At 44.3% G+C, this 12916-nt stretch overlaps 1 protein-coding gene across 1 annotated transcript in view; it reads left to right on the top strand.

Moving 5' to 3' along the window:
* AP4M1 (adaptor related protein complex 4 subunit mu 1) overlaps nt 1-12916 on the top strand; it is a 77143-nt gene that overhangs the window by 3778 nt on the left and 60449 nt on the right. The window contains exons 2-5 of the mRNA XM_077470586.1: nt 5666-5738; nt 10292-10380; nt 10554-10660; nt 10751-10847. Of these exons, the coding sequence (XP_077326712.1) occupies nt 5681-5738; nt 10292-10380; nt 10554-10660; nt 10751-10847 (351 nt within the window). The 5' untranslated portion in view covers nt 5666-5680. The remainder of the gene's footprint in view (nt 1-5665; nt 5739-10291; nt 10381-10553; nt 10661-10750; nt 10848-12916) is intronic.

Below are 12916 nucleotides of genomic sequence, written 5' to 3'. Positions count from 1 at the left end.
GTGCCCGTCATACGCAGCCACTGTGCCCGTCAAACGCAGCCACTGTGCCCGTCATACACAGTCACTTGTGCCCATCAAAGTAGCCACCGTGCCCACCATATGCAGCCACTTATGCAGCTCAGGCAGCACCCCCCCCCCCCCCCCCAGCCTCACGTAGCTCCTCCAGCGTGCCTTCTCCACTCCTCTTCTTAAGCGCCAGGCATCCAATAGGGTGGCCTGGCGCTTTGGCCATTCAGGAAACAGGTCTACCGCCCTGCCTCCTGATTGGTGTGAAAATAGTGAAAATAAATTCGCTATCGTCACACAATTGGGTGGAATCGAGGTGCACTCTCTACGCCCCGTGCCTACCCTATTTTGAAGCCTATTAGAGCTTCAAAAATAACCACCTCCGCCATGGGAAGCCATGCGTCCGGCGTCCTGAAAGGGCTGGGTGCATGGATGGGGGGGGGGGGGTGCACGTGCATCCACAATGCACGGGCCGCCACTGCCCGGAACTGGAAGATTTTCCCCCTTAATGACCAGGCCCTTTTTTGCGATTCGGCACTGCGTCGCTTTAACTGACAATTGAGCCGCCATGCGATGTTGTACCCAAACTAAATTTGGGATCCTTTTTTCTCCACAAATAGAGCTTTCTTTTGGTGGTATTTGATCACCTCTGCATTTTTTTTTTTTTGCTCTATAAACAAAAGATGAGCAATAATTTTGAAAAAAAAAACACAATATTTTGTACTTTTTGCTACAATAAATATCCCACATTTAACCAGTTGCCGACCGCCGCACGCCGATGTACGTCGGTAGAATGGCACGGGCAGGCATAAGGACATACATGTACGTCCCTTGCCTCCCGCCCGGTGCCTGCGGCGGTCGGTTTTCGTCAGGGAGCGATCCGGGACGAGGGGGCGGCCATTCATTCATGGCCACCCCCTCGCGATCGCTCCCGACGAATAGAAATCCCCGGTGACATCACTTCCTCTCCTGTAATGTAAACACAGGAGAGGAAGTGATGTATTCTCTCCTCCGTGTCGGTATTTTTCGTTCCGACACGGAGGAGAGCGGATCGGTGAGTTGCACCAACACTCTACACACACAGTAGAACATGCCAGGCACACTCACACCCCCCCTTTACCCCCCGATCACCCCCCCAATTACCCCTGCCCCCCAGTCACAGTGACACCAATGTCATTTTTTATTTTTTTTTGCATTGGTGTCATTTGTGACTGTAATAACTGTTAGGGCAGTTAGAGTTAGCCCCCTTTAGTTCTAATGTACCCCCCTAACCCCCCCAATAAAGGTTTAACCCCGTGATCACCCCCCGTCGCCAGTGTCACTAAGGCTGGGTTCACATTGCAGCGGTTTATGAGAACGAATGTGATTCGCACCGCACTGCAGTGCAAATCACATCCGATCTCTGTGCGATTCGAGTTCAGCCATTCGCCGCACCTGCCGCACCCGCCGCAAATTCGCACGGGACCCTTTTTTTGGCCCGCAGCAGAATCGGATCGCATGGGTGTTCACACCATGCGATCCGAGTTTGCAGATCGCACTGCGATATGCGAACTGATCTGGGGGTGTCAGTAACATTTCACTGACACTCCCAGCAGTTCGCATAGGGCAGTGTGAACTGCCGCCGGGAGGCATGCGATGCGGGAACCCGCCGCGGATTCGCGGCGTTTCCGCATCGCTCCAGTGTGAACCCAGCCTAATAAGCGATCATTTTTCTGATCGCCGTATTAGTGTCACAGGTGACGCTAGTTAGGCAGGTAGGTATTTAGGTTCGCCGCAGCTTTTTATAGCGCCAGGGACCCCCATATACTACCGCATAAAGCCCCCTGATTGCCCCCTAGTTAACCCTTTCACCAGTGATCACCATATAACTGTTACAGGTGACGCTGGTTGGTTAGTTATTTTTTTATAGTTTCAGGGCACCCGCCATTTATTACCTAATAAAGGTTTAACCCCCTGATCACCCGGCGGGTGTCATTTGTGACTAATAACTGTTAGGGCAGTTAGGGTTAGCCCCCTTTAGTTCTAAGGTACCCCCCTAACCCCCCCAATAAAGGTTTAACCCCGTGATCACCCCCCGTCGCCAGTGTCACTAAGGCTGGGTTCACATTGCAGCGGTTTATGAGAACGGATGTGATTTGCACCGCACTGCAGTGCAAATCACATCCGATCTCTGTGCGATTCGAGTTCAGCCATTCGCCGCACCCGCCGCACCCGCCGCAAATTCGCACGGGACCCTTTTTTTGGCCCGCAGCAGAATCGGATCGCATGGGTGTTCACACCATGCGATCCGAGTTTGCAGATCGCACTGCGATATGCGAACTGATCTGGGGGTGTCAGTAACATTTCACTGACACTCCCAGCAGTTCGCATAGGGCAGTGTGAACTGCCGCCGGGAGGCATGCGATGCGGGAACCCGCCGCGCATTCGTGGCGTTCCCGCATCGCTCCAGTGTGAACCCAGCCTAATAAGCGATCGTTTTTCTGATCGCTATATTAGTGTCACAGGTGACGCTAGTTAGGCAGGTAGGTATTTAGGTTCGCTGCAGCTTTTTATAGCGCCAGGGACCCCCATATACTACCGCATAAAGCCCCCTAATTGCCCCCTAGTTAACCCTTTCACCAGTGATCACCATATAACTGTTACAGGTGACGCTGGTTGGTTAGTTATTTTTTTATAGTTTCAGGGCACCCGCCATTTATTACCTAGTCTCACTAGTGTACCCCTAAATTTAGGGGTGTCTACTTTCCAAAATGGGGTTTTTATGGCATTTTATGGCCTTCAAAACTGTAACGCCCTTAGAAAGCCTGAAGGCGGTGCTTGGTTTTCGGGGCCCCGTACGCGGCTAGGCTCCCAAAAAGTCCCACATATGTGGTATCCCCGTACTCAGGAGAAGCAGCAGAATTTATTTTGGGGTGTCATTTCACATATGCCCATGGCATGCGTGAGCAATATATCATTTAGTGACAACTTTGTGAAAAAAAAAAAAAAAGTTTGTAGTTTTCCCGCAACTTGTGGCAAAATATAAAATATTCCATGGACTCAACATGCCTCTCAGCAAATAGCTTGGGGTGTCTACTTTCTAAAATGGGGTCATTTGTGGGGGTTTTGTGCCATCTTGGCATTTTATGGCCTTCAAAACTGTAATAGGTAGTGAGAAGTGAACTCAAAAATTTACGCCCTTAGAAAGCCTGAAGGCGGTGCTTGGTTTTCGGGGCCCCGTACGCGGCTAGGCTCCCAAAAAGTCCCACATATGTGGTATCCCCGTACTCAGGAGAAGCAGCAGAATTTATTTTGGGGTGTCATTTTACATATGCCCATGGCATGCATGAGCAATATAACATTTAGTGACAACTTTGTTAAAAAAAAAAAAAAAAGTTTGTAATTTTCCCGCAACTTGTGGCAAAATATAAAATATTCCATGAACTCAACATGCCTCTCAGCAAATAGCTTGGGGTGTCTACTTTCTAAAATGGGGTCATTTGTGGGGGTTTTGTGCCATCTTGGCATTTTATGGCCTTCAAAACTGTAATAGGTAGTGAGAAGTGAACTCAAAAATTTACGCCCTTAGAAAGCCTGAAGGCGGTGCTTGGTTTTCGGGGCCCCGTACGCGGCTAGGCTCCCAAAAAGTCCCACATATGTGGTATCCCCATACTCAGGAGAAGCAGCAGAATTTATTTTGGGGTGTCATTTCACATACGCCCATAGCATGTGTGAGCAATATATCATTTAGTGACAACTTTGTGTAAAAAAAAATAAAAATTTTTTTTTTGTCATTATTCAATCGCTTGAGGCAAAAAAATAAAATATTCAATGGGCTCAACATGCCTCTTATCAATTTCCTTAGGGGGTCTACTTTCCAAAATGGGGTCATTTGGGGGGGTTTTGTACTGCCCTGCCATTTTAGCACCTCAAGAAATGAGATAGGCAGTCGTAAACTAAAAGCTGCGTAAATTCCAGAAAACGTACCTTAGTTTGTAGATGTGACAACTTTTGCGCAAACCAATAAATATACAATTATTGACTTTTTTTTTACCAAAGACATGTGGCTGAATACATTTTGGCCTAAATGTATGACTAAAATTGAGTTTATTGGATTTTTCTAATAACAAAAAGTAGAAAATATCATTTTTTTCAAAATTTGCGGACTTTTTACGTTTATATCGCAAAAAATAAAAATCGCAGAGGCAATCAAATACCATCAAAAGAAAGCTCTATTTGTGGGAAGAAAAGGACGCAAATTTTGTTTGGGTACAACATTGCATGACCGCGCAATTACCAGTTAAAGCAGCGCAGTGCCAAAGTGTAAAAAGACCTCTGGTCATTTACCAGCAAAATGGTCCGGTCTGAAAGTGGTTAAAAAAAATATATTTTTTTCTCAGTTTAGGCCGATATGTATTCTACATATTTTTGGTAAAAAAAAAATCACAATAAGCGTTTATTGATTGCTTAATAATTGATCATTTGCTCAAGAGTTATAACGTCTACAAAATAGGGGATAGATTTATAGCATTTTTATTATTATTTATTATTTTTTTTTTACTAGTAATGGCGGCGATCTGCAATTTTCATTGGGACTGCGATATTGCGACGGACAAATTGGACGCTTTTGACACATTTTTGAGACCATTGACAATTATACAGTGATCAGTGCTATAAAAATGCACTGATTACTGTATAAATGTCACTGGCGGTGAAGGGGTTAACACTAGGGGGCGATCAAGGCGTTAACTGTGTTCCCTATGTGTGTTCTAACTGTGGAGGGATGGGACTGTTTAGGAGGAGAGAGAGAGAGAGTTCATATTTGTGGATAGCAGAAAGTAAAAATTATCATTATTATTATTTTTTTAATTGATGCTCTTTTTTTTGTTTATAGCGCAAAAAATAAAAACCGCAGAGGTGATCAAATACCAACAAAAGAAAGCTCTATTTGTGGGGAAAAAAAGAACATCAATTTTATTTGGGTACAGTGTCGCGCGACTGCGCAATTGTCAGTGACTGGGCACCTTTTGGCCACTAGGGGCGCGTGCGCACGCAGCGGGTGTCCGTTGGGCGCGATGACCGCCGGGTAACCCATGATCGCTTGTGAGAGCGAGAACCGGGATCTGTGTGTGTAAATGCACAAATCCCAGTTCATTCAGGGAAGAGAGATTTCAGCGCTGTTGAATCTTGAATGACAATTGCACGGTCATGCTACATGACAGTAACCATGTGAAATTTTTATTATTTTCTTCACACAAATAAAGTTTTCTTTTGGTGGTATTTATTCACTGCTGTTTTTTTTATATATTACAAAAAAAAAAAAAATATGATAAAAAAAAAAAAAACGTTTTTCTTTGTTTCTGTCAGTAAATTTTGTAAATAAGTTAATTTTTCTCCTTCACTGATGTGCGCTGATGAGGCGGCACTTATGGACACTGATTAAGTGGCACTAATATGCTGCACTTATGGGCGCCGATATGTGGCACTGATAGGTAGCACTGATGGGTGGCATTGGTGGGCACTGATAGGCGGCACTTGTGGGCACTGATTGCTGGCACTGTGCCTTGATTACATATCTCCATGTAATTATTTTATTTTATGTTTTTTTTAAACATTTTTCTATATGTTTTTTGCAGCAGTCTTGTAAGAGCCGTCTACTCATTGTTACTTTGTTTTCCAGGGTAAAGACTGAACCATGATCTCCCAGCTTTTCATTCTTTCCTCCAAGGGGGACCTCCTGATACATAAGGACTGTATCCTTTAGCAAAACTAACAGTATTCATTTATCCCGGATGTGAAGTATTATACTTGGATTTTCCTTTGACTCATCGCCGGGACAATTTATTTGTTGGTCTGTCTTGCCCAACGCACTTCCAGTTCAAGAACAAGCCAATTGTAGGTGTTGGTGGGCGCCACTGAAAAAAAACCCCATAGGATATTACAGTAAACTAGGCATGTAAAAGCTGCAAAATGGACGTTTTCCACTGTCAGTTTCCAGCATGCAAAAAAGGTTTTGAACCACCCTTTGTACATGAGGCCTTAAAGTGGACCTTTAGTCAGAAAATGCAGGCCGATCCCTTTTGCAGATATATTTATGTAAAACATAAAAAAAATAAGTGTCTATGTGTCTAATGCCCAATTTTGCAAGCTTGACATGGTAGTCAGTGGCGGCTGGTGTTTTTTTGTTTTTTTTTTGGTGAGAGGGGCTGCGACAAACAACTGCCCCCCACCGATTGGTCGGTCGGTCAGCAGCACCCACCCCACGGCACTTACCCCATCTAGGTTACGGACGTCAGGCAGTGGCTGGGTTGTGGGCTCCTACAGGCGGTGGGCAGCAGGCGGGTTGCAGGCTCCTACAGGCGGGGGGGCAGCAGGCAGGTTACAGGCTCCTACAGGCAGCGGGCAGCAGGCAGGTTGCAGGCTCCTACGAGCAGCGGACAGCAGGTGGGTTGCAGGCTCCTATGGGCGGCGGGTAGCAGGCGGGTTGTGGGGGGCTCCTACAGGCGGCTTCTGTGTCCTCTTCCCTTCTTCTGCATCATGGCAGCTTCCGCCATGCGGCTCCTCCCTCCTCCTCCTAGGCATCCAACAGGATCATCTGTCTTTTCAGCCAACAGGATCACCTGTCCTTTCAGCCAATCGGGTGAAGGGTCTCAAGACCCGCTTCCTGATTGGCCGGGAGGAGGATCAGTGTGACAATAGCGAATATTCATTCACTATTGTCTCACAACTGGGTAGGATCACTGCACCCTGAGCCCACCCTTTTTTGAAGCCTATTAGAACCTCTGGCTCTAATCATGTGCTTCAAAAATACCCCCCCCCCCCATTGGAATCCATGCATCCAGTGCCCCGCATGTTGATCAGGGGGTGGGACCCATAGATGGGGGTTGGGGGGGGGCACCGCTGGTGTTAGTATAACCGTACATATCATCACACTTTGTGCATCCAGGTGGATTATGCCGCATTTTTTTCAGGACAAATTGGGCTTTCATTTGGTGGTAAATGGTAATGGATAGCTTCAGATTTTTTTTATCTTATTGTCAAAGGAAAACTGTCCCACAATTGTAAAAAAACAAACAAACATTTTTTTTTAATTTAGCTGTATATTTCTTACCATAAACTACCACCAAAAAAAAAACTAAACAAAACAACCCAAAATAAACTCTCCTAAAAATCACAGTGATACCAAATATGTGTATATTAGTTGTTGTTTGTACCCATAGTACAGCCCAGAAACTATAGCGCACATTTTGCTTTCTTTTATCCTGCCTAAACCACACCGACACTAATTTAAAATAAAAAATCCTGTCCAAACAAATACTGATCCTGACCTTTGACCTCGACCCTCGAATACTAACCCTGGCACTGACCTAGATCACACCTTGATCTCGTTTTTTTTAATTATTATTTTTTTCTACACACACTTTTTTTCTCTCTCTGCATGAGAGAATGATGCAATGTATTTCTCTTGTCCATTCACAGAGAAAGAAAACACGGGGGCGGGCTTCACAGTGACTGATCACTGTAAGTGCCAATCAGAGGCTATCACAGCAATCAGGTGACCCAGAATTGGACGCTCTTGATGAGACTCTGGCAGCGCGCCACATGGCAGCACAAGGGGATGTATGCAAATATGTGGCCACATGGAAAAAAGCCAAGTGCAGTGGGGGCTGCATATTTGTGTTACGTCGGCACCAAAGGGTTAAAATCCAGTAATACGCTGTCTCCCCCCTGCTCTGCACATGCTCAGTTGCTCTCTATTTTTAGGGTCTGCTGAGTTTGTGGAGGTCAATTTGCTGACAGTTTTAAAGCAGAATTAAACCCTCCTATCCTTTACAGCCAAGGAAGCCACTTCTGTTTGATCTGCAACTGCCATGGTGCTGCACATGTGATCAGTTATGACACCAACCATTTGATGCTTTGAGGACACAAGCAAATGTGACAGTAAGGGCTTGTTCACACCATACGTGCATGAAAACTGCAGATTTCACTTGCAGTGACATCAGTTTACACCAGGTTTCATACGCGTTTCAGTGAGTTTTTATGCGCGTTGACATCAGTTTTCATGAGCGTCAGTTATGTGCCCTGTTCACACCAATGTTGATTTCATGTCAGTTTTTTTTTCCCGTGCAGAAAACTGCATACATGTTGCAGATTCATGTGCAGAAAAAAATCCACACATTGTGGTGTGAACTGGGCCCATAGAGAACCATTATTTTCTTTGAGCAAAATGCATTCAGAAAAAAAAATGATGCCTCCGCACCATCATGTGAACGAGGCCTTATCAATCCCGGCATTCCAGGAATGTAACGTTTTTTTTAAACTGTTAAATCAATGGGTTTATTTCCGCTTTGCGATTTACTGCAGCTCAGGGGCTCTGGGCTTCAGCAAAATGGTAGCCTCCAGCAAGAAGAAACATAAACCAATGCTGGCAGCAATTTACAGCACATAATAAAGTTGTTATGGGTAAAGTTCTGCTTTAAAGTTAGTTGTCAGGTTATTTACCTTTGTCAGAAACCATGAAATCAGGCCGAGACAGAAGTATATTTAAATCACACTTGCTTAATAATAAAAGAACAAACGTAATCAAAACATAGCCAAAGTTCAGTAACCGGAACGGATAGTCAGCCAAGTCAGAAGTCAGGGATCAATGTAGTGGAACAGCAAGCAGGATCTGGAGCCAGAAGGGATGTCAGCAAAGCAAGTCTTGAACAGGATTGCAAGAGATAGTTTCTGTGAGGTTGCCCATGGCGAAGGCAGAGAACCTCTGGACTGGACGGCTTAAAGTGAAGGTCCACCCTGAAAAAAAATAGAAATGCAAGAAAAAAATTTTTTTTTTTACTCACCTGTTGCCAGGTGGATCGTCCTAATCTGCCACTTCCTATTCCGTGGTGATCTTCAGTCTTCTCCTCCTCGCGTTGATTTCTGGGAAATTTGGGCGCGGTGTCTTCTGGGACCTGTGTGTGTCACAGAAGACAGCCGCCCATTCAGAAATCGCCAGGGGACTCGCGCATGCAGAGTAGGAAACAGGTAGTGAAGCCGCAAGGTTTCACTCCCTGTTTCCCTTAGTGAGGATGGCGGCACCGAAACACGATACGAGGGAGGGCTCGTCTGACATCGCTGGCGCCCTGGACAGGTAAGTGTCCTTAAAAGTCAGAAGCTACAGTGTTTGTAGCTGCTGACTTTTAAAAATATTTTTAGGGCTCCAACACCGCTTTAAGTAGGCAGGACTGACGAGCAGGATATCAACAGCTAAGTAATTGTGGCGTTATAGGAGCTGGCAATTAGCCAAGAGCTGAGCGGCCAGTTCAGAGCAGGAAGGGCTGAGTCCAGCCCTGACAACCTTGTGGCCCACCCGCAGCACTGCCTGGCACTGCACAAGCAAAAACGCCCCTACCATCCCATCTTCAAAGTGCACACAAGCACTGTGATCCCATTTGTTCCCATGGCTGAGGCTTTCTGCCATCCAGAGGTTAAAAAAAAAAAAAAAAAACATATTTTTTTTTAGTCTAAGCAGTGTAGAAGACCACATATTGCTAAGAGGGTCTAGTATACAGCAAGGCACAGTGCCCTTGGGTGTAAGGCAAATTAATCTTGGATAGCTTATAGGAGATAGGGGTTGTTCACCTTTACCTGAGAATATCAGGGAATGGAGAACCAATTTGTTTTAAAGCGGAGGTCCACCCTAAAATGGACCTTCCGCTCATCGGATTCCTCCCCCCCTCCGGCGCCACAATTGGCACCTTTCAGGGGGGAGGGGGGTGCAGTTACCTGGATAATCCAGGTAACTGCACCCACTTCCGGGCTAGCTCTCAGCGGAAAGGGGCGTACATTACGCCCCTTTCCGCAAGTGCCCGCCCCCTTCCGCAAGTGCCCCGCTGCCTGCTGGGAAACACACAGATCCCAGAGGCAGCGGGGACCGTCCTCATTGCGCAGTGCGGCTCGCGCATGCGCAGTAGGGAACCGGGAAATGAAGCCGAAAGGCTCCATTTCCTGATTCCCATACCCAAGATGGCGGCGGCAGCACTCGAGTGTCGATCTAGAGATCGGCTTCGGGTGCCGACATCGCGGGCGCGCTGGACAGGTAAGTGTCACTATTTTAAAAGTCAGCAGCTGCAGTTTTTGTAGCTGCTGACTTTAAAAAAAAAAAAAAAAACGCGGAGTCCCGGCGGACTCCCGCTTTAACAACAGATTCAGAAAACTCGGTTAACATGCATTGATAATCAGTGTCTGATCTGCGTTCTTCATCTGTCTCGTGATATTCCCCCTGGACGTGTTGTTGCTTTATGTTCCTTATAAGTTTTCTCAGACCGCGGTTCATCCACACACACCAGCCTAGCTGATGGCCTCTATCTGAAGCTTTCCTCTCTCCCTTCTGACCAAGCTCCTGTGGTCATGGTGAGTTTCCTTTTTATATATCCATACAGTTTAAAAAAAAATTAAAAACAGGAGAGTAAAGGTAAGTGCACCCCTGTGACCCACAAGAGAGGTATGACCTAAAATGCTTTGGCCATACTTCTCTTTTAAGTTGAGTCTTGCATCCAATTAACTTTGTTTTCCATTTCTTCTAGGAACATGACGGGTGCCACTTTATTCACACTCGACATCAAGGTCTATACTTTGTCATAAACGTTGGTTCCAGTGACTCTCCGTTCTTGTATATTGATCTCCTGAACCGGTGGGTTTTTGCCTATCGGCGCTCTCTAAATTGATTTTGGATGGATTGAAGATTGAAAGCTAATCTATCCCTCTTTTTCCTTGGTCCCAGGCTGGCTTCCCTGATTCGCGATTATTGTGGGGACCTTAGCGAGTCTGTGGTCCGGCTCAACTTCGCTCTTATCTATGAGCTGCTGGATGAGGTTCTAGTAAGTGGCCATCTAGTGGTTTTAGAAGTGTAGTTCTCAGCCAGGAAATGTATAAAATCAGTATTTGTGGCATGTGAACCACAGGTGAAATATCTGCTCCTCTGGGTCGTGCACCTTGGGATTTAGATCCAGTTACTCTTCCAGGCTACTCCCCTAGGCCTCAATGCCTCCTGGGAAACCTGAGGATCTCAAATCTCACAAGAATGCACTCGAGATGCATTATTTCTTATGCCGCGTACACACGGGCGGACTGTATGGCGTACTTAGCTCGTCATACAATCCGACGGACAGTCCGTCGTACTTTCGACTGAACGGACTTGACCACACACGGATGCACAAAAAGTCAGTCGAAAGCTTGCGCGATGACGTGTACAGCACGTACGACGGGACTAGAAATAGGAAGTCCAAGACACAGCAAAGCACCCTTCCGCCGTGTAAATCCTTTCTGGGCATGCGCCATTCTTAGTCCGTCGAACTAGCATACTGACGAGCGGATTGTCCGCTGAAACCAAAGTACGACGGACAGAATTTAGAAAAATCCGAAATTCTTAGTACGCCAGACTGCACGCTGAAAAAGTCAGCTGAAGCCCACACACGAGCGGATTGTCCGCTGAAACACGTTTCGACGGACTAAGTACGCCATACAGTCCGCCCGTGTGTACGCGGCATTAGCCAGCAATCAAAGGGACAAACTGCCAACCTCGTAGCGTGGTTCCAAAACAAAGAAGCTGGTGAGGCATCATAAATTGCTTTGTAGGTAAAAACTTAAGTGACCCTCTGACACTTTTCACCCAAATGGGGCTCAGCTGTAGAGAAGTCTCTGAGTAAGCCCAGTCGGGGTGAAATGTGTCAAAGGAAGTCCCAGGTTGGGCTTTATGTTTGTTTTGAACAATACGTTTTTGACCAACAAAGGTGTGCCGTCGACTCCTTTCTTTTAGATACATAGATATTTTGGAGCGGGGACGAGCCCTTGCCCGGTTTTGGCACTCAGTATCCAAAGAGGTGACCCTATATACAAGGCTCAGGAAATATGGAAATCTCCTTTGTCTTGTGTAGGGTAGGTGGTAATGGAGGTGGTGTCAGATACCTTTTCAATCTTATAGTAGCATGTCTTATAAAAACAGTTCATGTTAGCACAGCTGGTGAAAATATAAGTAGAACCGTATCCAACCTCCCCCAATATCTGTGGAGAGTTAGTAGACAAGTTGTAATGAAAAAATGTGTTTCGTTTTGTTTAGTTAAATTCGTTTTCAGAATTCGTCTATTTTTTTTTTTTCAAATTAGATTAAAAATTTTACTAAATTGGAAGATTCTAATCAAATTTATTCTATTCTAAATTCCAATTTTGGAAGATGGTTATATTCTTTTTATTTTATTTTATTCTATTGTTTTTTTCTATTACTTTATTTTCTACTCTTTCCTATTCTTTTCTATTCTATTGGAATTCAAATTTATTCTATTCGAATTTTGGAAGACAGTTATATTCTGATTTATTATATTGTTTTTTTCTATTTGTTCTATTATAATCTATTCTATTTAAATTTATTCTATTGAAAACTCAAATTTTGGAAGACTGTTATGTTCTATTTTTTTTGTATTCTATTCTTTTTTTAATCCATTCTATTAAAATTCAAATGTATTTTATTTGGATTTCGGAAGACGGTTATATTCTATGTTATTATATTCTATTGTGTTTTCTATTCTAATCTATTATATTCTAATTCAATTTTATACTATTCAAAATTCAAATTTCAGAAGACAGTTATATTCTATTCTAATCTGATCAAATTTATTCTGTTTAAAAATTCGAATTTTGAAAGACTTTTATATTCTATTTTATTCGGTTCTATTATTTTCTATTCTATTATTTTCTATTCTATTCTTTTATTGACTATTCCATTCTTTTCTATTCATTATTTTTTTTAATTCTCTTTTATTCTAGTCTTGTTTTTAAATTTGATTTAATTTTCTAACTGGATTCAAATTCCTGTATAAATTTTGTTTCATTATTTCAGATTTGTTTAGATTCGTTACTACTGTAATTCGGATACATCCAAATCTCAGAATAA

The sequence above is a fragment of the Lithobates pipiens genome, unplaced genomic scaffold (genome assembly GCF_037356315.1).
Source record: "Lithobates pipiens isolate NorthernLeopardFrog02 unplaced genomic scaffold, aLitPip1_a1.2 Scaffold_8, whole genome shotgun sequence".
Classification (NCBI taxonomy): Eukaryota; Metazoa; Chordata; class Amphibia; order Anura; family Ranidae; genus Lithobates; species Lithobates pipiens.
Note: the sequence above shows the minus strand (reverse complement) of the source record. Positions and strands in the feature narration are given on the sequence as shown.